General features: G+C 36.9%; 1 protein-coding gene across 1 annotated transcript in view; it reads right to left on the bottom strand.

Annotated features, from left to right (window-relative positions):
• ABCA13 (ATP binding cassette subfamily A member 13) overlaps nt 1-27,826 on the bottom strand; it is a 172,476-nt gene that overhangs the window by 141,090 nt on the left and 3,560 nt on the right. The window contains exons 4-10 of the mRNA XM_074542293.1: nt 21,819-21,967; nt 15,621-15,754; nt 13,701-13,865; nt 12,043-12,242; nt 5,468-10,171; nt 5,033-5,096; nt 716-888 (exon numbers count right to left, since the gene is read on the bottom strand). Coding sequence (XP_074398394.1) covers nt 716-888; nt 5,033-5,096; nt 5,468-10,171; nt 12,043-12,242; nt 13,701-13,865; nt 15,621-15,754; nt 21,819-21,967 — 5,589 coding nt within the window. The remainder of the gene's footprint in view (nt 1-715; nt 889-5,032; nt 5,097-5,467; nt 10,172-12,042; nt 12,243-13,700; nt 13,866-15,620; nt 15,755-21,818; nt 21,968-27,826) is intronic.

Raw genomic sequence — 27,826 nt, 5'->3', positions numbered from 1 at the left:
TTTTCTCTTCAAAACTGGATATGAGCCCATGGTGTTTAGGAGCAGCCTCTAGGCTCAAGTTCTTCGGTATTGTTACTGTAATTCTCAGACACCATTCAAGCCTGTTTTGAAAACAATCCAATTGGTCAAACCAGTATAGCAACAATTATAACAATGTCTACTTCTAGCTGATTTCAAATTTGAAACACTCTGTGATAGCAGCTTTACCTAAAATCGAATGGCTTTCCCCATGCAAATAACAATCAGAAGTTGTTTGGACTTCCATCAGTTTACAATCACTGTACTGTGTTTCTAACTCTTTGAACTGCTGAACTGATTTGCATGCTTAATATTTCACAAAAAGATAATCAGCTTTTGAGAAGAAAAGCCACATTAAAAGAGCTATAAATAAAAAATTGTATCAAAATTTTGACCCAACTTGAGTCAGAGGAAATTGAAAATTTTCTTAGTTGTGATCCAAAGCATTCAGCTGGTGGAGCAGCAAGATCTTATGCAAGTTCTTTGCAAAAAGATGGAAGAGTTTTTAGGAATATTCAGTTATTCTGAATTACTTAAATAATTTCTGTATTTTATCCACTGAATATGAAGTTAAATGAACAAAGCTCAAAAAGACATATCTCTCCTGTAATCACTTAGTTTAGAACACAGACATATGCACAGAAGAACGTCACTAACGATGAGGAACCATGGGGTACCAAAATGTGAAAAGCTTTACATTTGCAGTCGTCTCTGGACATTCCCCAACATTAGCTGGCATTCACAGCTGTCACTGCTGGTATTTTGCCAGGCTCCCACAAAGCTCTCCAAATCATTGGAAAGTTTTTGGTTTATATATGCCATACTCTCACAATCTCCCTTGTTGAAAGCGGTCAAGTATCTTCCAGCTTCCTGCAGAACACAGTGATCACATGGTTAGAAAATTCATGAAATTGTGTTATAGCTAGAAGTGGCAGCTCTCAGCAACTAGATGATTTGTAGCTTCAAATGAGAATTTGGGTAAGGTAATATTCTCATAGTCATTGTATGATTAACTGAAACTGGAATAAGTGTTTTCAAGAAGCAAGGAATTTTCAAATATCTGAGTTTTGGAAACAATCAGATCGGGAATTTGAACTAGCCTGTCAAGAACAGTCATCCACTAATAGAAATGGCAGCCTTTTAAAATTTGTTTCAAAATTAAATGAGCTGTTCTTTTTCCTTTTTTATTTTAGTCTGACCATTTTATCTTTTTCCAAAATACTTGTTTTGAACATCTGTTTTGATTCAACAAACCAAAATATCTGGATCCTCATATCCAAAGCTTTTCATGTATTATGCTCTGCATAGTATGCACTTCTATGTTTTCTCCTGAATATTTACAATGTTAATTTTGCAAAGCTTTTAATATTTGCAGAAGTAGGTCGTAGAAGGGGGGTGACTACACAACGCATTTGGCCTGCAAAAGTCTGCTTTGAGTAATGCCACCTGTCACTTGTTTAACACATTGCTGTTCATATCAGTAAAATGTCCAGGTAGACACAGCAGAAGAGCTATTTAATAAAGAGAAGACAGATTCTATACTAAAAAGCACGACTTTAGTATTTTTATCTGTGTACAGCACATTTGCCTGTGTACACACGTGTGCTATCCAAAGGCCTGCTTCCAGCTCTGGATGAGCCTCTATATGCCAAATATTAATCTCACCTGCTAGCAATTTCATGTTAAAGAAAAACAGACTGAACCCAACTGGTAATCATAACTGTTATTTTAGCCTTAATTATTCTGGCTAAGAAGTCCATTTGTTCCTACTTTAATTTCACAAATGTTCCTGTGAAGATTTTAAGGTATAAATGTATTATAACTCATCAAATTAGCAGAATGATGGAATTTAAAGAAATTAAAAATGGGCTGCTGTTTGACATTGATTGACAAGCCAACTATCCTAGTTATAGGATTTCTAATAATTCAAAGTCATAATTTCAGCTTTTAAAGCTCACCAATGCCTATTTAAGGAATTTCTTCTGGGTATCTCTATCAGAATTATCAGAGCTATACCTATTTAAACCTCAGGTTTGTATAGCCACTGTGGGGACTTGTCATTCAGACAGTGGGGAAAAAGGAAACTTTCATTAGTTTCTGAAGTTTAATGTATGCTGTAAAGTAAACTTGTAGGTGAGGGAATCATTCAGACCTGATAGTGATCTTGAACCACAGCAATCCCTTCAAAGACAGCAAAGAGCAAGTGACTCATTAATCCATCTTTACACTTTGTAATGGCACAGAAAATGTTGCTAAAGACAATGGGTTCTTCTGTAAGAGAAAATGTCCAGATTTAATCAGACAAAAAACCAACTTGAAATCAAATTTAAAGTTGGCCAACAAGTAAGGGAGAGAAAATTTGTTAAAAGGAAGGAACATTTGATGTGCTAAGGCACAGAGAAATATTTCTAACTAAATGTATGTATCATTTCAGAGAAAAAAAAAAAGGCTGGTTTCATTCAAGTTCAGTTCCTCTTCTCCATTATATTTTTATGATCAGTAATGAGAGCATCCCTACCTGCTACAGAACCAGAGAAGACCATTTCCTTTTCGCTCTTCATGAGCAAGAGCTCATGACTCTGAGAAGCTGAGTATATTAACCACATCTACCTTTTCCTCAGGCAGTGTCCCCTGATGCTATTTCCCTCTAGGAACACTTGGGTGTTGGTAACCCTCCAGTGAGCAGTAACATTCAAACCCAAACTACACGGGGAGGAAAACAGCATTACACAGGTATTTTCCATATGTTGGGATAATGAACCCATATAAGGTGATAGTATTGTCTCCCTGGTCATCCATGGAGACTGTTTCTACCCAAGCTTGAAGCCACCATATCCTTGGAAAAAGCCTCCTTTCTGCTGTATGCAGTGGGTTTGTACATGGGATAGCAGTGAAGGAATTTGCCTTGACTGCTGCATTTTCATTCAGTATCAAGGCAATTTTTAGAACTATGGTTTTTTTTTTTCCTTAAGATTGTTTCTTAAGTCAAGTAGGAAGAATAATAAACATTAAACACTGCTTCTAAAACAAGCAAACCTTGATCTTGCTCATAGAAGCAACACAATACTGTTCCTCAAATCACACCAAATCAAGCAGTTTTCATTTTTTCTCATTAGGTTTCATAATATTTTCTGTAACAAATGAAACATTCCCACAAACAGAGGATTGAAATGACAATGACAGAAATTTAGTTCCCTAATCTCAGTTCTCTCAATAAAAAGACTGTTCTTCAGAGGTCAAGGACAGAACACAGGTACTGGTCTGCACAATTGCAGTATCACTTATCCTAGCTCAACAGCACTACTGTTTTACTATTTGGAACTACACCCCTCACAGGAGAGTGGAGAAGACAGCCAAAACTGGGTTGTAATCACATCTTACACACTTTTGGAAATTAATTTAGCATAAGGCATTACAGATTTCGTCCCTTGCCCTAGAAGGGCAGGTTAATGTCTCCTAATTACTCTTTACAAACAATTCGGGGCATAGTTGGCTAAAATATGAGCTCTGAAAAGCACTGGCTTTTGTTCCCCAAAGAAATAATAATACGAATTTATACTGAGGTCAATATCTATATTGAAAGGTTTTAGCCTTTCTTAAATTGCACAACTTGGGAGCATATACACAAGGAATAAAACAAGGTAACACATTAAAATTTGAACAATTTGTTGAGGGTGAAGTTTTTCAGCTACAGGTAGCCAATTCACTGGTATGACAAGGCCAGAAGTGAGAGAGGCTACTTCCTTTGAATACTTGCCCCATTTTTCCTTACTGTCAAATACACACTGCCCTGTGGCAAGTCTGGCTCATTAAAAAAAACCCCTGTGACCTGACTAAGCTCACTAGCTGAGGAGGAGCAGCAAGGTCTCCTGCTTTCCCTGGGATTTTAAGTCTACATCAACACTCCAGAAAGGAATGTTTCCTTTGTGTGATCTGTATCAGATTTCTTCGTGGGCCTCTGTTGGTTTAATTTCCAGGCATCAGTATGCTTGCTGTGCTTGGCCTCACCCAAATTACCTTATTTGTACAAAAGTTTGCTTAGAGTAAAGCCTTAACTTAACAACACTAACATATGGGTCCCAGAGTCACTACTGTGGTAACCAACCTGAAAAGATTTTGAGAATATTCAAAATGGTGAATTGCAATTTCTGCAATAGTAGGACACTCTCAGGGTATAAACGTTCCTGAAGAATGTTGCAGATTTTAGATGCTCTGTAGAAATATCAATAAGAAAACATTATTTTCATTCCAAGGGCACCAGAGAAAAATTTCAAGTGACAATGGACAAATACAGTCTTCAATGAACCACACGAGGATTTCAGTATTAACAGTTATTACATTTGGTTGAACAATTTCAAAATCAGAACATAATACTTCCATGTTAAAAAACATACCCTAGGAGTGCTAGAAAACACCTTCCCAAAATAAGCAAAATCATAATGGCTTCAGAAATACTGAGAGGACACAGAATATGTTGATTTGATGGTAAAGAGCAGATAACTAGCATGTAGGGAAAATAAACCACTTTTCTAGTACTTGTTTTTGATATTTTTCAACAGATTAGGTTAATAATTGGCCCTGATGGACAATGGTTTCATGTATTTACATAAAATTAATCGTAAAGGTCAAAATGCCAGATCACAGCATCAACTTTACAATGCCATTTTTCAGCTGGTTTATGTCAGTAGGACCAGTAGCCCCACCAGCAAGATACCCTAGAACTGTTTGGAACAACCAACTTGTGTCTCATTCAATTTTGTTTAAATGCAGCAACTCCAGACCTGCAGCATTTTTATTAAGTAAACCATCAGTAAATCTGAAGCCGTTTCCTCTGCTTCTGAATTACATCTGATCTGTGTAATCAGGCAAATATGATTGTGGGCTCAAGATTCCTTCAGACACTGCATTTATTAAACTGAACAGCTTGACTCAATAGCCATAAGACGTCAACAAATTTAAGTTTAAGAACCTTTGTATAGCTGTATTTGGATATAGAAAAAAAACCTCCACTCACGCCACAAAGAATTAGACGCAAGCATTCCTTAACATTTAGCTCCAAAGGCAAAAATGGCTGTTGCCTGCCAATTAGTGGGGGCACAGCATTCAGACTTGCAAAGATTTTAAAACACAAGTATCTTCAAATAATTGTTTCTATAATAGCTCCAAAGAAACCAATTCAAGTATCAACACATATAACTAAATACATATTGTAAATATAAACTAAACACAATAATCTAGTCCATACAATGTGTTCTAATACCAAATACAGCTGGTCTGAACAACATAAGTTGGAACAAATCTGAAATGAAACACTAATTAATATTTAATAAAAGTTTAATAAAAGTTTTAATAAAATTTAATAAAAGTTTTGATTGAGTTGTTCATAAACAGACAGTCCTTCTGTCATTGTCAACACACTTTCTAAAATAAGTACATGGAAAACACTTACCTCAGTTCTGCCATTACATCCTTATGCAAATTCATTAGTAAGAGTTTTATTTTATTCCTGTCATGTTCTGCAGTGGACTGAAATATTATTTGCAAAATCTCTTCCATGATCTCCAGAGTTCTGCTTTGGGACTGAGTAGAAGTGTCTCTATACGGTGCATTATAAAAAAATGAATCAATAAAGTCAACTTCGTGAAGCTCGGTATTGTTTGCACGCAAAGCTTCTTCTACAACATCAAGATCAGCAATTATGTGAAGGAGGCTGTTTAGCAAAACTGAAAAAGCAGAGTGAGTATTGTTCAATTTCTGTCTGCTAAAATGACTGTCCCCAAACAACATACCAGTATAGTCCTTCTTAGACTTATTTTGGAATAGCTCCAGAAAGGCAATAATATTTTTGACAGCCAGCAGCAGGTCATTTGATGAACTTTCATCAGCCATAAGGAAAATTAGAGCATGCATCATTTTAGAATAATTTTTATCGTTACACTCACATAGAATGATATTCACAATGTCTTGTAGATCTTCAAAATTTCTTGATATGGCATCTACAGATGATGTCTTAAACTGCTCTAGTAAGACATCAGGAGCCATTTCAGAGGACTGTCCAGTGGCCAAATTTAGTAATTGAAACCCTTGATCTATCACCAAAAGTAAGTGTCTAACAGTAAAATTCACCAATAAATTTTCTACGCTTGTAACTACAGGAAACAAGAAGTTGTCACTTATATTGGTGTTCCCACTTAAAGATGATATTGTCCTAAGCATTGCATGTGTCTGGTTTCCAACAGATGAGAGCGTCATTAAAGGCTGAATTGCAGAAAGAAAAGAAAGAACAGCTTCAGTATTCAGAAGTCTGGAAACTTCACTGGTCATATTCTTAACATTAGTAAGAACACTCTGAAGTGATGTTCTTGACTCTCTATTCCAGCTTAGGCCATCATAAAGATTATCCAGCTGTTCAAGAAGTCTTTTGGCCATCTCCATTTCTGACATTGAAATGCTGCCTAGAGTTTCTACGATTTGTAAAGCCATTTGGCTCTTTGGTGTGGAGGAACAGTTGATTGCATGTGTATTATTCACCTGCAGTGGCACAGCATAAAGGGATAGCTCATTCCAAAAATCTAGCAGCTCTTTGAGAACTGGGCTATTTATATGATGGAGCTCAGAAAACTTCAAAATTATAGAGTTCCATTCTTTAATCTGATGAAAAAAGCAAGTCAGATTACGAGTGATATCCATCTGAATGTCCTCCATAGAACAAGCGAAACTGTCATCCAAAGTGATGAGTTTAAGCTCCTTAATGACTTCAATGACTGCATTGTAATGCAAAGTAGAATTGGTGTGCACCATGTCACAGGGTTTAAGAGTGGCATCATTCTGAGGTGTTGCTGTTGTGAGAGTCCAGCAGAATGATGCAGAAAAACAACCAAAGGCCTCTTCAGATTCATCAGAGATGTCTGCCAACATCTCCAGCAATGTTAGAAGATCTTCTACTTGGTTAGAGAACTCCTCATCAGTAAACATTGGCATTTTTTCTTCCTGAGTTAGTATGAAAGCATATATTTCAGCTAGTGCTTCTGTAACATTTCCATGAGCCAATCTTTCTGTAAGGCTGATGACATCAAAGAGGAGGTTGAACACATCTTCTGTATTGTAGAGCTCATCGTGTTCAAAAAGCTGTGTTATTTGGTGTATACCAGTCAGGTTCCAGTAACATGATATGTTCTCAAATGCATCCCACCAGTCTGTTAAGGTACCTAACCCAGAGTTCTCAAGGTTAAAAGGTTTGATATTTTTAAAGAAACTTTCTAGGTTCTCCTGGACCTGTTTGAATCTACTTATCAAAAACTCAACATCCATGTTACTCATGATTTGCACCAAGGCAACCATATGATTTAGAAGCTCCTTTTCGTCTCTTAATGGAATGTCAACAAAAGTAGGGGACTTGAAAAGTTCAAGTGCCTTCCTTACCATTTCAATATTCAGACCTGCTGTTTCTATCAATTTCTGAGGAAATGTTTTGTGTTCATTTTGCAAGTTTGAGTCAAGTTTTCTAATCATATATTGAAAGAACTCCATCAGCAAACTGATATTTTTCCCATGCAAGAAAGGTTCAATCTCATTGTCCAAATGAGAGGAGCTGTTTTCTTGGAAGTCAAAAGTTTTATTTTTCAGAAGACTTTGGATTTCTGACAAGAGTTCCATTGATATAAGAGAAATGTGGTGAAAAGGATTAAGGAGCATTCTTGAAGTTCTGTTGAAACCACGGGTCGACTGACTCAAACGGGTCTCATTTGACATATACAATGAGCTCCCAACTAAATCACTGATAACAGTTTGTATTTGCTTTCCAGAATTATTTAAAAGTTTAAAAATAAATTCAAGCACATTTATGTCATGTTTGACATAAAGTTCGGGGAGAATAAATTTCAAAGTTTTTGCTATGATATTGAAATAAACACTTGCACAAACCACATCAGAATCACCTAGGGAACATTCAGGGAGTGTCAAATTAAAAACCAAATTAATGAAGTCCATCACATTCATTAGCTTAGCATCTGTCTCAGCATTTCCCAGAGATTGCAGAAGAAATAAAATATGTTTTGCACTTTCAAGGTGAGAAGGTGACTTGTTTTTTTCAGTGGGATTACTTAATCCATATATCCACGTGTTACAATCCTCTGCTTCATCCATCGTACTGTGAAAGTTTAGAAAGGAGTTAAGATGAGATGAAAAATTTGTTTGCAAGTTGCTTATGTCTTTCAGACTATTATCCAAAATTAATTTGGTAATATTCTGGAAAATGCTGATACAAGCCATATATTTGTCTCGAGGTACACTTTTTAAAAAAGCAGATGTGTCATTTATCTCAGTGAGAATAATTTCAAGTTCCTCTTGGGAGAGCTTAAGAATAGTAGAAAGGGAATTTTCAATGGAAAATACACCAGCACCCTTATCTTCTCCCGCAGATGCTCCTGAGATGAAAGCATCAAGCCAAGAATTCAAAAGCTCTTCATTAACAATCTTCAGTATAGATTTCTGCATTTTAGTTATCACAGCTCCTATTGTCTCTAAAACACTTTCTAAACTGCTATCTTTAAGCAAGTTTGTGACTTCAAATGCATTGTTAATTACACTTTGAAAATTAACAAGGAAAGTCTCAAAATCTTTCAAGTCATTTAAATTGCCATGTTCCTGAAAAGCAGATTTTAAAAGCTTCATTGCTGCTCCTGCAGCTTCAACAATAGCCATAGCTGTATTATTGCACAGTTCATCTTGAGTTACATTTAAAAGATTTTCAGACAGATATGCCAAATCATCTCTTAGGCAGACAAAAAAGGTTGAATTCAAACTTAAGATTTCCGATGCTTCTTCAAAAATCTCTGTCCATGCCTGAAGCCATGTAAAAGTGCAGCGCAAAGCAGAAGGCACACTTACCTCATCTCCCCAGTTTGTTACATCAGACAGGATACTGTCCAATGGAAGCAGAATTAAGTCATAAACCTCTACTGAATACTCTTCTGAACTTACATTTGCTAGATAGAAATCAATGCACACATTATTTCCCAGGCATTCTGGAGGGAGATCAAGAAACTCTTCCAAATAACATAAGACAGCTGTTTGGAACTCGTCATCTATAAATAAAGTTTTAAGGCTGCTCAGAACGTCATAAACAACTTGTATATCTTTTTTTCCATTCTGTGCAAGAAACTGTGCTTGAAACTCTGTATAGTTGTAAATTAATAGTAATTTTTCACAGAGAGACTTACTGGTGAGATTCCAGAGCAGATCAAAAGTTTCAAACAGAAAATCAAAAACTAGTTCCTTATTTTGCAAATCATGCCATACTTGAGAAGATGACATACTTTTTGAAGCCTCATAAAGAAGTTTTAACAGAGTGTTATTGCTCTTAATATTTAAAACCAGATCATCATTCTGGTACAGAGAGAAAATTTTTGGAACAAGTGAGGCCACAATAGTACTGTTTAATTTTTGGATATTTTTGAGGAAATCATGCACAATTTCTCCTAATTCTTGTACCTTATACATAAAATTTGGATTGGAGAGCAATAAAGAAGAAGTATTACTCACTCCAGGAATTGTGCTAAATGAGACATTGACACGATCACCAGACAATGATCCAACTTCATAGAGATTTCTTTGGAATTGTTCACTAAAATGTTTTAAATCGTCCAAAGCAGTAATATTTAACTCTGGCCAATCACTCAGGATCTTTTTGAGCAACACCATACTTCTGTTATAGATTTTATTTTCTGTAATGGAAGATAAAATTCTAGATAGCGTCTCAATTGCCTCTCCTTCTTCTACTTGACTCAAGAGAGAAAGCCTAGAATCTAGTTCATGGAATACAATTTCCACAATACGCCAGAAAAGTTCTGCCCTCTTTTTTGTCCAGATGCTCTGAAGAGGTTGGAAATTTTTTTGTAGGTCATTATGGAGTTCAGAAACTGCAAGTGAGAAATTGGTGGCAGATTCATCCCCCTCAGCAAAAATTTTTATCCATATAATTGCATTATTCAAGGCATTTTCCATTAGAGACTTATTTGAAGAAACTGCAAAATCAAACATTATCATTCTTTCCAGGACTTCTACAAGGTGAAAAAGATGTTCCATTTTATTTTCACCAGAAATCCTTAAGTTTTCTTCTGTCTTCAAAAACTCTTTGAAAGACGTCAAAATCCTGAAAAATTAATCAATCGTAAGGTTTTTTTCTTTTTAGCTACCTAGCAGGCAGCCAAGAATTTTTAACTATATATTATTTAAATTTTAGAATCTAGGTTTATTTACTTAATTCAAGGAAATTACAAATATAATTTGAATAGCAGTCACAAATTAATCACCACAAAATCTGAATTAGCAAAATTTGACAATTGTTTTGGGTTTCAAAAAATGTGAAAAAAAAAATCTCTACTGGAAAGTCACAACATCATTCAAATCAAAACCTGAATGTAGACAGCAGTTAAAAAATTGTGCATTTATGAGTACTTATAATCAAACTTGCAAGCCACAAGGAGTCCAACACCTTTGAGTACATCACATTTTCAGCTGCTGAAAAGAACAAAGATTTCATGTTCCACAGACTAATTATTTTACAGAAAGGAATGTATCAATAATATAGAGCAAAACATCTAATTTTCCATGAATTCTAAAGAATTTTTTGTTTTCTCATAATTATTGAAACTTAAAACATTCCAGTTGACTGCCTGGTAGCTGAACACTGCTATTTTAATATCTACAAAAAACAAGAAATCACAGTGAAAATTGGAATGCACCCACCGGTGTTTCTATTGTGTCAGTATTACTTATCAAAAGAAAAAACAACTACTAGCTCTGTAAGATTTGTCAAGAGGAGGTGCATGGAAAAAGAGTCTTTGAATGTAGAGGCCTCAAGCTGAAAATATCTTCTCCTTAAAAATATTTTCTTTCTCTCCAGACTCTGTAATCAACAGAGGTAGAGCACAAAATATTGTGCACTGCAAACAAAAGGATAAAACTGCTAAAAAAAATACTTTGTTGTTGCTTACAACCGCAGCAGCACAGCAGTTTCCTTTTCTAAATTAGAATCAAATTTCAAAACATCCTACTAAATTTTTAAACAATTTGACTGCAATCTCTCTCTTACTAGTTGATAATGGAATCACTCTATTACTAGTTGACAAGAAATTACAAGTAATGAGAAACTGAGGCCAATATTATATCTCCTGAAAGCAATGCAAGTCATCCAGTGTGCCATTAGAAAGAGAAAATTATCAGTTCCTATGTGCTCTGCCATAGACCTTTCTTGAGCCTCTGCCAACTCTGACAAACATTAACTCCTCTGTAGAACCTTCCAGAGAGGAATATTTGAACAGCTTGACAAAACATATCATTCTTAATAAGTCCAGGGCTTACAGCCAAATCTTCACATAAAGTGTTTACATTTGCATTAAGTCATGAACCAAACAGAGAACTTGAAACTGTAATAAAAGCTCAAAAACATCAAAAGAAATCACAGACTCAGAGTGCCCTAGATGAGATTGCAAATTTCATATGTACAACTAATTCTATGTGTTTAAAATTCTGTTTTCCATAGGCTGTAGCTGTTGATGAAGGCATCTGTTACAAGATCTCCTGCACAACTGAGCTGACCTCTACAATAAAAATTCTAAATATTTCACATGCACTGGACTTGCTATACATGAGAAGTATTAGTGAGTCACACCAACTACTTGTGGGAATTCAACTTCATTTGCAGAACAAGACAACAGATTCGTGTCCTAGTTCAAAATGCCAATTATCCATAGCTGCTAATTCCTGTGAGTCCTGATCATGTAGTAGTCATGTTCTCTGCTGAATCTGTAGGCAGATATATTCTGAAGCATAAACTTAATTTCTTTTCCAGAATATGTAAGCATCAGCACATGTATTTGACTTTATACAAGGTTTTGAACTACAGAATAAAAAGAAAATCGCAAAACAGACAAAAACAAATCAATTAAATGCAAAGTAAAACCAATATTTGGGTTGATCTAATTTTGTAAGACAAGTTTCAGAAAGAGAAGTATAACTTACCAATGAGATGGAACATATCCTTCTGAAAAATAGGCATTTGATTTCTCATTCCATTGCTGGATCAGGGTATTTATCGCTAAAAAAAGTTTCCTGTCTTCCCTGTCATCTAAAAATTGAGACATTAAATCTGCCACGATTCTTCTAAGTTCCAAAAGGAAATTTTGAGAGAGACTGCTGCTGTTGAGCCATTGCTCAAGTACCTAGTGGATTGAATGCAAAACAGAACATCTCATTAATCAAAGCTTTCTTACTTAGGCAGTACACAGAATTTGCATGTCGTTAAAAAAATTCACACAATCAACAAGGATACCAAAATTTCTCCCTTACAATCTGTCTAGACTCTGAAATTACTGATGTGACAAAGGTTGATTTTCAATACAGTTTTAACTGACATGCAAGTTGGCAGGCTACAGCACACAGACAGCCGACATCCTATGTGGTGCTGACCTTGCCTACAGACCCAGGAAAGAGAAAAAGATGGACTGAGGCTGAAATCAACCAAAAGCTGACCTCCATAGCTGATTACTCAGGCTTCTTTTACCAAACTTCTGCCTACATTGCCAATATGATGGAAGATAGCAGCCTTAACATTTTTGGAGCCCCATAACACAGAGATGATGAAGAAGACTGCATGCTCCCAATGTGAAATAAGCATAAAAAGGCCTGACCAAAGCTACTGACTGCTCTCCTTTTCTTCTCCACTACCTTTCTCTTAAATGAATATAACTGATTTACTCTAAGAGATATTCTGTTCACCAAGATAATTCACAGTGGCCAGCAGCTTACAGTATTTCTGGTTCCCATAATAACAACATCAACCCATGCCAAGAGTTTTAAAATCATGACTGAAATTATTACTGGGTTTTCCTACACAGAAATTAGTGCATTATTTTTGGCAGTCACATTGAGTTATTACCTCTTACTTCATACTTCATCATATAGCAGGGAAACCTCAAAGATCACATTTTTGAGGAAATACACAGGAAGATCTACACTTTTTCTTTACATAATATTGCAAACATCTCCAGACCAGCTTGATACATTCTTCTTCTTTTTTTAATGGATAAAAATATGATGTTTCAGTATAAAAACAAATACCGATGTTAAGGTAGCTAGGTGCTTTTCTTAGGAAACATCAGATATTTAATTCTTTTGTCCATGCAACTACACATATGTCATTACAGAGAATGCATAGCAAGCTATTCTGACAGATGAGAATTTTAAGATGCTCTACTGGAGGTTTACTTTTATCTTGCTTCAGCCATGATTGCCAGAGACAGTGACGGGAAAAAATAAATAAATTAATTATATACCAGTGGAGTTGTCTAGTCAATTTTCAGTTTTGTTCAACATTCAATCTCAGGTGGAACAGTAAACAGTCTCCTCTGACAGGTCTCTGCATTGCAGCATATCTCATCACATTCTCTATTACATTTCAAATCTGAATCTCCATTAATGAGAAAATCTGATTAAGTGGACACATGATGATAGATTATACTTCCACTCTAATGATTCTTTATAAGGATTATTTCATTTCATTAGCAAGAAAGTTCATTAAAACAATTTTATAGATAACTTAGATTTTTTTTAAACTGAGATACTGCTGACAACCTACATGCAAAAATTAGGAATTCAAACTATTAACTTATTAAAGTTACCCGTGCATAGAGTTTGAACTTGCTGACAGCATGAACAAGATACAGTTTGGCCTCATGCTGTGCAGAATTACAGCCCTCTCCATTATTCTCCTTGTTTGCTTCATCTTCTGGGACAAGAGCCAGAGCAGAGCACACAAACTGCTCCACTGTCTCTCCTGTGGGAATCTGGCAAGGACACAAGAAATTGATGAGTATTTCAAGAGCGTTGCTGAGTGTTAGCTCTCCTATCAACTTACTTATCAAATGAAAATAAGAATAACACTTAGCCTTTTCAGCAAGAACAAAGCCCATCTAACCCAGCCTCGCATTCCCAGGAACATACTTCAAAGTATTCCACTAGCAGGTTGCTGTATAAAATACCAGTGGCCCCATTAGGGTGCTCATACAGCATGCAGAATGATGAGACACGTATATGCAAGGAATTTTCACCTTGTAGCTACACTAGTATTGCCACTTCTACAGTAATTTGCAGGCTGGTACTGAACTAACTTGACTATGACACAGCGCCCTTACAGTAAAATAACTATATTGAAACAACTTCAAAAGTATAAAAATTACTGATATAAAAAGCACTTAGTACAATGATGGATCTCCACCAGTCATTACATACAGCAGACTAGTTTTAAATTGAGGTTGGTGGGTTTCAACAGAGTGGCCAAGAAAACAAAATTTTTTCCTCATAGACTAATTTTTTAATTCTGTGATGAATGATTTCATATTCACAAGCCAATAAATTGTGATGAATAATTAAATATTCCCAAGCCTATAATTATTAAAGCTTACAGAAATAATGCCATACATTTTAATTCTGGTATTGCCTTTCTGAGATGCTTTGCATTCTTCCTCCTTTCAACACTGACTAGAGAATTCATAAAAAGCTTTGCTGTGTTTTGACACCAAACAAAATGGGGTGTTAGATACAGAATTGAAGTGCTCCAAACAAATACTATCCAGGTTTCCATATTTGCTTTCATAGTTTTTGATGGTCTTCAAAGTCTAACACAAGAACAAAATATTGAGATACTAGTTTAAATAGTTACCAAGTGAATAGCCTGGGATTTCACAGTCAGCCACAGTTATCAAGCTGCAGTTGAATGCAGTTCATTTGGTCAAACAGGCCATCACGGATATTTCATTAAAAGGCCATTCAAAAGTCAAGGGGTTTTTTTATAATTTATCAGTTTGTTTAAAACTGCTATTTTTACAATGAGCTCTTCTGGAGTATAACTCTAAACAGAACAAACAGATTTCACATAAATACCAACATATTCTATTAAAGAAACTGTGGACTTAAGCACAAATTCAAAAGTCGTTTTCAGTTTTCTGCAGCCAAACCAGACCACCACAACAGACAACTTTGGTGTAGAGGATAGGTTGCCCTATCTGAAGAAAGAGATTTTCTTCTAGATGTGATGCATCACAGGCTATTTGATTAAGAACCACTAAGACAACTCAGTCTAGTACATTCATATCAGGATTGCACAGCTGAAAAGAAAGGACTCTTGGTCTCCCTTAATTTACACACAGAAGAGACAGGCATTCTTTGTCCAGCAAATGAGATGACAAGTGCTGCCAGACAAGCTAATCCTGTCAGACTCAAACCAAGGATTTGGTTTAAAAGCTTAGTGAAGCAATCCTCAAAAGTCTCTACTTGATTGGTTAATAAACACAGGACTCTGCCATACACAGTTGTTACTTCAGAGAAACATTCATTAGTGTATAAAACTGGATCTATCAGTATCTTCATGTGCACAGATTTCAGCTAAAGCTAGTCTTTTATTTGATGGGAATGAAGCTAGGATATTTAACAACCTTGTAGCTGCTTCACAAAGCTAAGACTCTGTAACACAGGAAAATACATTCAGCGTACAAATAAAAAAATATTGAAGAGTTAGACACTGAAATTTTCAACTGATTTACCTCTGTTAATTGTGCTGTATAACTTAGCAGCTTCTCAACATGAGTGCCATCAAAACCAAACCTGGATTCAAGTTCTGCTTTCACAGCAAGCGGATTCCACAAAACATCCCCAAAAGAAAGATTGTATTGAAAACCTGAAAGAAAGGAAATCTTTTCTTTATGTAATTAATTCTTTTTGTTCATGTTGTTTCTTGGTGGTTCTCACTTGTTGTGATCCAAGTACCATGTTCCCAGCTTTTTTGAGGACAGCAGGATGTGTGCACTGGAACATAAATTTACCTAGAATAAAACCCATGACTGCACTAGTGGTAAGGTCAGTCAGTGTGATGGCATTTCAGCAGCTGATATGCTGATGGTGGGACACCCCTGCATAGCAATTGCCAGCAAACTCAGCAGGGTGACATTCTGAACTGCACAGAGGCATGCAAGGTGTGTGTATGGACTGGATGTGAATCACTAATGAGAGTGACAGCAATGGGAGAATAACAGAAATGCCAGAGAAATCAAGTTCATCCTCTGTACAAGGGCTCCAGCACATCAGCTCTGTCCCACTTCAGCCTTCACTTTTGCAGGTGAAGTGGGATTTAGACTGCATATTACTCTTAGCCTGACTTCCACAGCAAGCAGACAGTGGTACCTATACATTGTGTGCTTCAGCTTGCCCATGAAACTTGCTCCTGACCTTTTCTGGTTCTCCTGGGGCCAGCCTACCTTCTCCAATAAAACTCATCTTCCATGGTGAAGCAGCAGATGGAGAAATGTAACCCTTCAGCTGACAGAAGAATTTATGAGAACAGAAAAATGAAGCTTAAAGTAAACCAGTCATAATGCTTAACATGCATGTCCAAAAAAATTGCTGTCCTCCTATCAAATGGAAGAAATTGTCCCTTGCTTTGGTTTAGTCTGTCTCCAAAATTCATTGGTAAACCATGATCATTCTAAACACTCTGTATTAGACCAGTTTATCTGCTACTTTGTTTATCTGATAGTTGCCTGAGTCTGATAAAATTTAGTAATCATTATTTAAAAAGCAGATCAGTAGAGAAGTAGGTTAGCAGTACAGCAATAGAGTTTAGTCTCAGCACATCAGGAACTCAGCAGAAGGCCCAGCAGTTACTATCATATATTTCCAGAATGCTTATTAGGAAGTTCAAGGAAAATCTGAAGCAAATTTCTTACCTTCTAAGCTCCTATCCTGCACTGATGCAGCAGTCAAATTCAGTGCCATTTTCACCACTTCATAGAAACTTTGGCCCAATGGCATCATAGCTAAATCCTTCAGTGATGTTAAGGAACTGAAAGTAGAAAATAAAACAAAAATCAAGCCCTCTATGCACCCAAAGACCTGAAAGGATTTTCTGGAAAGAGCCAACCTTCAAGCAAATGAGTAATAAAGCACTTTTTTACTGTTGAACAATTAACCAATTGAGATCTTACAGTTAGAGTATCTCAAACACAAATTGAAGTTTTACAGTTAGTGTTTCAGTCAATTTCCATTAAGGAATTAAGGAAATGTGTCCTGAGAGGACCAATGCACTCTAAAAAAAAATTAAAACAACATAATACTTATTCTCAGAAGAGGTTAAACAAAGTGCATTACAGAATGCACTGATAAAAATATATCTATTGAATTTCTTACAAGTCTCTGTCACCTTAGCTGTGAAAAAAAAAATTCTCTGTTAATATAACTTAAAATTTATGTTGAATTTGCCAGTTATTTCCTACCAAGTAATCCTTTCTTATTATGCAAATAAGAATCCAGCTTTCCAGAGTGGATCATCAGTTTCCAACATTCATAAAAAGAAGAAGAAAACAAACAAACAAACAAACAAAAAAAAATCAGCCCTACCACAAAAACCCAAAGCTAGTCACTTAGATGTGAAAACTTCTGTTTAAGTACCTCTGAGAGACACAGCAAAACATGGTACAGATCTGAAAGTGGGAAACATAAATAAAGAGCCTTTCTACTGGCTTAATTCTGCCTTAGAAAGGACCACTAGGATGTAGTATAGTAATACAAAATTAGTCAACAAACAAGCATTGGGTTTTGTGGTTTGCTTTCCAAATTGCATTACTGAGGGTAAATTTGGTCACTGAAGGGCACAGAAATCTTAAAAAACCCCAAGCAAATGTAAACACCAAAACCCATATGTAAACATCTGATTCTCCTATATAGTTTTGCATGTTAGTAGCTCAGAGAACAAGGTGAAATAAGGTTACAAATTACTCAGGCATAAGGGAAAAATAATTAAATTTTAAAAATCTAGCACCAATATAGGTGCAATCCACATATTATAAGAGAAACTTGTTTCCCAGCCTGAAAAATAGTTAGGCCATCATATCCTTCTTCTCTGGGTGGACAGCTGTTTTTGTGGATTTTCTTTGATTTGGGTTTGTTTTTTAATTTAAAAAAAGCACAGTGGGATGATAAAGGATGGCAGAACAGCACAGTAATTTCTCATTCATTATCTCTGAGCTCCTGCTTCCCCATGGTCTAAGGCTGGTGAGGTACACAGCCAGTCTAGCACAAGCACCCAGGGTCAGAGGGCTTCTCTTGCTTTATGACTGTGTTATTTGACTGCAGTGGCAATTGCCCATCCACCTACTACAGAAAACTGCCTACCCTGGCAAATACACATCCATCTTTCACCTAATAAATAACCTTATTTTACTGAAAATTCCTGCTGATATGTGTCTTGGTCTATGCTTTAACTCTATGTCTTCCTCTGAACCCAGCTGTCCTTGACGTGATTCAGAACACAGTCTCTGGGATGTTTTTCTTATTGTTTCATTTCTTGCAAGAGAGCTCCTAAAGCTATTTTGACAGCAAGAGGCTGAGGAAACAAAATTGAGTAATTTTCCTGATACAGACCAAGAGCTACAGACATTCAGATCTGATTAAGATCAAAACTATTATTTTCTTATATTCATATGTATATGCTCTGTCTTTCAAAGATTCCCAAAATATATTACAAGTTTCAAAGTCATATTATGTGATGGGCTTTTCAGGCATTTCATAATTTCAGGTATTGCTAACATGGAGCTGCTTAACAAAGACTGAGGGCATCTCTGTTGAGTTTGGCAAAGATGCAAAACATAGTTACAAAGGAATCAGTCTGGGTGAAAATTCCTAACAAGTTTTATAAAAGATTTTTTGTTTTATAAAAAATCTGGTAATGAGAAGAAAATTTTAGCCTCTTTACAATGTAAAGGATGCCTATTTTATTAAGTAGACAGTGAAAAGAACAAGAATTACAGAGAAAATTTTAAAACAGAGCACTTTCAAGAATGTGAAAGTACTTACTTTTGAATAACTTTTAGAAACTGTGTTATGGTAGCTAACTCATCTTCTGTATAAAAGCTGTTCAGTTCAAGACGAGGGAGTGAATGCAGGAGGTTCCAGAAATATGGTTGCTTGTACAGATTTTCTGCTCTAGAAATAATTTTCTCTGCTTCATTCAAATCCATCTTTAGGTGGGAAAAAAAAAGTTACATGCTAGACTTCCAATAACAGAAGAAAAAAATAAAAAGAAAAAAAAATCAGGTGCCTGTTATTTCCCTGACCCTCTTGAAGTTTAAAATATTTATAATATTTTTCTGAATGTGAAAACATACCTCTAGATTTATCAATATACCACATTATTTTGGTGGTATTTTGAACTCATGGAGGCTTTGTTTCTGATATGTCTCTCTGCTCTGATGGAGAAATGGAGCTGGAAGTAAAGCCAAGGCATCTCTTTCTGCTCAGAGGTGTAACCAAGGGAAGGATTATCTTGGAGCTCTCAAGGCCTGCAATGAATGGGACTGCCCAGGCCTTGCCATCCTTGCCTCACAGCTCTTTGCAAGGCTTGTAGGGGTCTCAAATAACAACTTATAAGAATGGCTCTTTAAAGGTGACCTGCCTGGGGTAAAACGACTTCTTTCATAGGACTACACAATATTTGCTACTCAAAATTAATGTCTCACTAGGGCTTTTTTACACAATAGTGACATAAGCATGCCTTATACAAAAAGACTCTCGTATGTACACAAACTCAGTTTCTAACAATGATAATCTACTGTCAAGTCTAATATTTTCTTAATGTTGAGAAATACATTCTTTCTATTCTATATTGCATTCCAGAAATGAAATTTCATATTGACATGGCTCCTTTCAATCAATGAGATCTTATGAGCAATTAAAATTGCCGTCTAATTTCAAGTTATAAACAGGAAATCTAGGTTTCATGAAATAGTAGTAACAATCAATCAAATATGGAAAAAAATACATCTGATAGATGCACCTTTAAATTGCTCCTAATAAACAAACACCCTTCAAATAGTTGTGGATTTCAGCTACTAACAATCTACACTTGTTCAAATAAGTTATCTAGAAACCATTGAACATCTATCAAATTTACAAGACATCGTTTTTTTCCTTCAAACATTTTTTTTTAAGATAGTCTCCTTAAACTTGACAGGATACAAATTTCTAACCATTATAATAAAGATCCTCAAATCCCAGAACTGTAATCTAGAAATAGACTGTAAAAATACTTACAGTAAGAAAAGTGGTGATGTTATGGAGCCCTGTAAAATTAAATATTTTCCTTTAAAAAGAAATATTAGTAGCTTTAGAAAAATCTATATTGTAAATAAGATCAAGCAGTACACAAAGGATGTTTCTAGAAAAGTAAAAGCACATGAAGCAACTAGTACCCAAAGAAAGTGGTCCATTTGATTTTCTGTTCTTCCCAATACTTTTACTATAATCACAAAAACAATTTAAAAGACATTTCTTACTCTTCAATTTTTTTTTGTGAGGCAAAAGCATCATGCTAACACTACATGAATATCCTAGCTACCAGAAGCCAGGCACACAAACTGTGATTTCACCTAAATCTTTCTGCTTGAAAATAGCCAGAGGCACAGGGTAGTGGGAGGTGCTCAGTGCCCCCTGGTACAGCAACAAGGCTGTGCAGCGTGGTAAATAGGTATGATTCGTGCTGACAGAATTGAAACAGTAATCAATATTGATACAGTAATTAATATTTGGAAATAATAAAACAGTTAAAAGGTGTAATGCCAAGAAAGAAAGGGAGAGGAGAGATTCCACCCCCTCCCCCCTTTTCCTGCAGGTCAAGGCAGGAAAAAGCAAGAGATAACAGTTACTAAAAATTAACAGAAAGAAGGGAAAATCTGGTTGCATTTTCTGGTCCCAGGAAAATGCTAATTATATGAGATTTATTGCTTTGATGCTTAAACATAATATTATGTTAGTTTTGGCTTATATTATACTAGCTTGGTGTGCATGCGTAACCCAAAGGTGAATTAAAGGACATTGAGGAAGAGGAGAGCCTTCATCTGAAAACAACCCCCAAAAAGTGGTGCGACCACCAAAACAAGTGGTGGAGCATGCACGGTGAAGGTGGTGATGAGGGCAGAGGTAGAAGCGTGATGAATGGAAAATGGGAGGAGATGGCATTGGCACATGGCATATAAGGGGGGAGTCTTCACTTGGCAAGCTCGTACGTGAGGTGGCAAGGGTCCAGAACCCTGCACTCCGTACCCCGCTGTTATCTTTTGCTTATGCGCTGTTATTGAAAAAAATTATCCCTTATTTTAATCAAATTATATGGTCAATATTTCAATTATCCGATTTCAAATATTTCTCTAAACTATTCAATTAAAATTGCTGCTACTTCTAATATTGTTTGGGGTTTTTTTATGATGGGATAATTGGGCAAATATAACAGCAGTATGGGTGGAAATGGAACAGGAGACCCCAACCCTGCTATTTCCAGTCTCATTCTTTCTGTGCAAGACTGAAGGGCACGTAAGGAGAGAGATACTGTGGTTTTCCATTCCTATACTCTTTAGTACAACAGAAAAATACAGGGAGGGAGCATTAAATCTCATGAACTACTTTTGAATGCACGTTAGAAAACGTAACCTTGTACTCTGATTTTAATTCTTATGTTTTAAGCTTTCCTCTCATTGTTTTCACAACTCTCAAGTATAAAAGGGCACACTTTTAGAAAGCTACATTTTTTCTCTGATAATGTTGATGGCCACTGTGTTGGCAATCATAAAAGTGGGGGTTTTTTAGCTAAAATTTCAGTCGCCTTCTTTTATTTCAAGATCAAATTACTCTTTTGTTTGATGTCTATCACTAACCAATAGGCAAAGAAATTAATTTTTAGAAAAATCACAGCTTACCTGAGAGCCTCAAGTTTTCTTCCCATAGCTTTTCTAAGGCCATAGCTTTCTCTGTAGTATCAATAAATTCCTTTGCAAGTCCTTCTATCTCTTCCATGAAGTCCAGATCAGGTCCAGTGGCTCTCTCTGGACCACGTTGAGGGCTTGCACTATTTTTTGACAGAAAAAAAAGGGACAGGTAACACACTGAAATCAAGTAGCTGAAAAATGTGTATATGCTCACAGCAGTATTCTAATAATTTTTTTAACAATTATGAATTTATATAATTTCTATTTAGTTCAGTTCATTAACATGCAAGTTGCAGCACTGGGTCTCAAAACCTCAGGAAAGTGGGCAATGAAAAATTGCTGAGGTCACTTATGCCAATTTTGGCAGCAGCCAAGAACAGACATGTCCAAAAAGTCTTTAATATTTCTGAACACACTCAACTTTTCTCCCCTGGACTATCATGTGTTCTGGTGGCAATTCTTTGATGAGAAAGTTCAAGCTTTCCTATTGCATCTAAGGCAACAATTTTTTTTTTCAAATACACACAGCAACAGATAAAAAGAGTATTTTATTCTTACTACTGGCTTTTTCCTTATTTTAGCTTGCAGACATACCACTGGTAAATGTTATCTCTATCACATTGCTATCTGGTGACTAGTCAACAGCACAATTTCCTAACAATACTTTTAAATAAAACCAGAAGTCAGAGTCATTTAAATGCCTCTTTACAGGACAAAATTACTTAGACCCTCCTAAAACACCATAAACAAGGGAATAATTATATTTAGCATGTTACTAGGCAGTTGCATTCTGTTTTATCTAATAGGAGATTCAAATTATCTTAAGAGCTAGAACCTGTCTAGCAAAAACATTGCTATTTTGCATCAAAAAACAAATTAACTGTCACAGAATCAAAGAATGAGTCCAGTTGGAAGGGACCACAGTGGTCATGTGGTCCAACCTCCCTGCTCAAGCAGGATCATCCCAGAGCACATGGCACAGCATTGTGTCCAGATAGTTCTTGAATATCTCCAGTGAGGGAGACTCCACAGCCTCTCCGGGCACCCTGTCCCAGTGCTCAGTCCCCTTCACAGTAAAGTTCTTCCTCATATTCCAGTGCAACTTCTTGTCTGTCAGTGCTGCCCATTGCTTCTTGTCCTGTCTCATTTACAAAAATATGATAGGGAGTTTCATTCCTTTCCCATCAGGCTTATGCCAATACTTGCTTTCACCACAATTTTTACTTATTGAAAGAAAAGCCTAATGAGATCAATTCACAAACCAAAGAAAGCTATCAGTCACCACTTTCTCATTCTCTTATTTCTCTTTCCTTCCCTCCCAAATCCTCATTTGTTCAGACACTCCCAGAGCTGTTTGCAACTTCAAATTAAGGGAAACAAAGAAAATTTCATCTTAAAATAATCAAGTTTTTAATTGTTTCAGTACAGCTTATTTTGACTCCAACTTGGCCAACAGACAACACCTTCACCGTCCTCAAACTTTAGTGGGCCAAATGCAGAACAATACCTCAACATATATATTTCCCTTTTAAATGGAGTTTTAAAAAGCAGCTTTCTGTTGTTCAGAAGGTGGCTTTTTGGGAGACTAGAAGTTGCGCTTTAGCTGTTGTCTTTGAAAATCACCTCATAAATTCCAATATTACTGAAACTCCCAGTGCCCAAAATTTCAGCTGAGAATACTTGTGTTTGGCAAAGAACTGAAACACTACCTACATACTGAAATCTTCCTAGCACTCTGTTTTTTGAGCATGAACAAGACGCCAGCATTTGATCAGAATAACAGAAGCCACAGTCAGAAAATTAAAAAACCAAAACTCTAGATCACTTGCCATGGGATTTTTCACAGGTTTTGGTTGTCTTTGGTTTTTTTTGTGGGTTTTGGAGAGAGTGGTTGTGTTGGGTTTTGTTGGGGTTTTTTCCCAATAGTTGCTGAACATAAAATCAGAAACTAAACTCTCCAAAGAAGATAATTTAAAATAAAAAGTGTTCAGAGGAGTGCAGAATTTCAACCCACATTGTTTGCCCTCCAAACTAGACCCAAGCCTTGCATCTCCATCTACAAATGTCCTCATTTTAGAAACATTCTAAATACCAAACAGCAATGCACTGGGGAAAAAGGCCTTAATCACATAGGAGCCCACAGCAGGACTCAATGCTATCTCCAGAGGATGCTGGGGCTGCCTGGCCTCCCTACCAGCTGCAGGGGGCACAGATAGCAGTGATGGAAGCAATCAGTAATTCTTTCCATTCTATCCCCATCATCAACTCTGCTGCACCTTGGATCTGCAAAGCTTGGATTGATAAACAGCAGGGAAAACAATATAAAAGCATCCTCTCTTGGCACTTAATTTATGTGCTTTAGCCACTTGTTTGATGCACAGCAGAAGCCCATTAGATAACACAGGTGTATCACTTGGTGAGAAATTTATGTTTTGGGATTTTTAGTATGTTGTGGATGGAAGCAAGATGGATGGCACAGGGTGTCATCCTGGGTTTCTTCTTCGTGCTTCTTCTTCCTTCTTCTTCATGGGTTTGGGTGGCATTTTGCAATTGGGCAGAAAAGTCTGCATTGTGGGCTCTTTGGGATCAGTTATAGGGTTAAAAGGAAAAATAATCTAGGTGTCAGTTCCTAATTGGATAATTTAGTCTTAAAAGAGCTTGTAAAAAGAGATTGTTGGCCATTTTGCGCTTTCCAATGAAAAGCTGCCAAACTCACAGTAGTGAGACTGTTTTACTGATAAGAAAAAAAAACCACCTGAGTCCAAACACAAATTACTGTCTCAAGTGCCTTCAATCCAGACCCAGAAAAACTGAAAACTGGTACCCCCACAAGGTCCCACAGAGCACATGGGGCCACAGCATTCCTTCCCAAGGAGATTGGGAAGACGCAGACTAGAAATATTAAAGAAAACCTCAGACAGCACTTGGAGCATGGCAGCTCTGAAGAGCTGCAGAGCAAAGTGCAGGAAAATCAGGTTGATGGCGAAAGTGGAGAGGGAGATGAGAAACTCTAGGGGGAAGTAGATACTTGGAGTATGGTAAAAAGCAAATCTAAGGCATAAGGCCTAGTTATTACAGAAGAGAAGGCACATGTGCCCTGTCAAGCACATGAAAGACCCACAGAAACGCCACTTTCCTAAGAACAAGCCTCTCAGCAGCCCAAGAGCAGCTGTTTTCACATGCTGGCTGTGAGCTGTGTGAGCTATTAGCTTTGTGAGGATTTCACAGTCAGCTGCCATGTCAGCTAGCTGCCATTTCTGACCCTCTTTGGCCATCATTGCCACAGACCTGCCTCTCACTATTCTTGGATCTGAGCACAGCCTCTTTTTGAAGGGGAAATGGCAATAGGCATGACATTGGTTTTATGAAACACATAATACTGAGCACAGGCTCAGTTTTATGAAACACATTAAATTATTACAGAGGTCTTACTTGCTTAATAACTGTGTTAAGATTAAAGGATTTTATATATTTTCAGAATGGTACTAGAGGACTACATTTAGCCCCTAATTAGAGTGCTACAAGTTACTACTGATCTCTTAATTCAGCACAAGTTACACAAAATTGCAGGAAGATGTCAGCATCTTGCCAGAAAGATAAAAAACTACACTTTAGAACCAGCTACAGAAACAGTCAAAGCAAACAATTTCCTGTGAATGTGCCAATAATAGTTCTTAATTGTGTTACTGCTACTCTCCCAAAGAGCCTTCAAAGCGTGCTTTCTGGAGCAGAAGGCAGCACTAACTCATTTGTGTGTGAATGTGTAAAGGAAGTCCAGCAGCCATTCCAAGGAAATTCCTAGCAGCAGTTCCTAGGAACAATAAAGAGAGGAAGCAAGGGATAATAAAAAGGACAAAAGGAGGAAGCAGTAATTTGTAGGAGAGGTCATACATAATTAGAACTGGGGTGTTAGAAGAAGGGGTTGGGGAATTAATATATAAAATTGCATTATTGTCCATGGAAGTTCTTCCTTCAACTGTACATTTCCACACAGTTTGTGAGAACAGAAATGAAACTAAAGACATACATTGGTACAAACTTTGAATGTGACAAAATACTGCAAAAGAGCAAAAATATTGCATCTCTTTGAGCATGTAAAAGCAATTGTTATTTCCTAAAGCCATGACTCAGAAACATTAATTCTGTCCAATTTACTCAGTTACTCAGGATAACAATAAGAACATTTCAGAGTTCATCTGAGAACTCAGCTGTGATGTGAAATGCCTGATGACAACAAGAACATTTCAGAGTTCATCTGAGAACTCAGCTATGATGTGAAATGCCTTTTAGACTCGTGATTTTCATAAGCATCTCAGCAAACTCTTCTCAACCTCACCCCTGTCACCACATTAATAATTTCTCTCTAAAATTGCAAAGCCCCATCTGGCTTTCATTCTGCACTATATCAGGGTTATAAGCCTGGAGACATCAATACCAGTACACATGCTGGACAATAACATACTGTGTGTCTCTCACAGAAAGACCTTTCTCTTCCATGTAGATACAATTATAATCTTCCTAAAATGCAATGGACTAAAATATATAACAAACTAAAAAAATGTATTCTTCTTAATTTGCTCCAGAGTACTGGGAAATCATGATGTTTCCAAGCACATTCGTGGAACGTGTGGGTGTAAGGCCACACGACCCCTGGGCTGTGTCTTGTTTTCATGATCTCAGTTTTACACTGTGCTCCGCTAAGATGAGGTGGGGGGTGGAACATTCTGGAAAGAGCAGGGAAAAATGTCCTTTGCCACAGGAGCTCCTGAATACTTCCTTGTTCCTCTGCTCTGAGAGGGGTGGGTGTATCAGGCTAGGGAATCATATCAGCTGCCGCCAGCCAGCAGCTTTTGCAGTGGATGAAAAAAGGAGCAAGGAGCACAACCACAGAGCTCTTGCAACTGGATGCTTTCCAAAGCAGCAGAGGAGGTGGCAGATCTTGCTGCAAATCAAAGCTAATGTGGTTGTAGGCTCATCTTCTCACCATATCACAGGCAGCTGCCTAGAGGCACAGGGACACATCTGTGAGGGCATGGCCTGCACCAGAATAATTTCACCCTGGGCTCAGCCCCCCTATGGGAGGTGCTGCTCACTGACAAATGGCTATTTGTGGTTTATGGATTCCATGGAAGCTCCAGCAGTAGTCACAGAACTGCTTCCTCCCAAAGACAACTACTACATTTCAAAGTGATAGCACCAAAGTGTTCCATACTGAAAAAAATGGTCAAGTGTCCATGCAAACCGTGCAGTCTCTGACTCTCTCTTAATAAACATAACATTATTGACATAAAAAATGTTCCTTTATCAGACTTATGGATTGATATCCTTGAAGGGAAGATAATTGCTATTACTGTCCCTATGACACCCCATCTCTCCTGTCAACAGGGACTGGATTCAGTTATGTTTGACTGATCAGAATGACAGTCTATATTCCTAAGGCTGTTGGCAGCCAGCATAAGTCAGAGCAGCCCTGAGGTTGATTTAATTTATACTGATGGACCTGGTGGAACAGGCTGACCTCAGAATGAACTTCATCCTACCTTTTTAGTCTTTTTCCTTACCTAGGCTATATGCTACTCAGTGCAGCCTATTGCACAGCCTAAAATGCATGCATGCATTTTATTTTTCACTTGAATAATTGAAAGCCACTGAATAATTTCCCTGATTCTTAAATAGGTCTAAGTCTGCCTCCAGGAAATTCTTTCCTGATTTTCTATTGAGCTGGAACATAATTTGGGCAGTTCAGTCAAAACAGTGTAAATAATCATGCAGAGCAGTCAATATAGTCCATAGTTTCTAGAGATTTAACACATTTAGATGGCATCTGAACTAGTGATGTAACAAAAAGCTATACTTTTAGGGAATTTTTTTTTTGAAGGCCAGAGTTAGGGTAACTCTTTAGCCCAGTAATATAGAATTTCTACTGCAAGTAAGAGGCTACAAGCTTTGTACTGAGTTTGAAAGACCACAACACAGGGGCTGGCCACCTTTGGTTTGCC

This window comes from Zonotrichia albicollis, chromosome 1 (genome assembly GCF_047830755.1).
Source record: "Zonotrichia albicollis isolate bZonAlb1 chromosome 1, bZonAlb1.hap1, whole genome shotgun sequence".
In the NCBI taxonomy this organism is placed as follows: Eukaryota; Metazoa; Chordata; class Aves; order Passeriformes; family Passerellidae; genus Zonotrichia; species Zonotrichia albicollis.
Note: the sequence above shows the minus strand (reverse complement) of the source record. Positions and strands in the feature narration are given on the sequence as shown.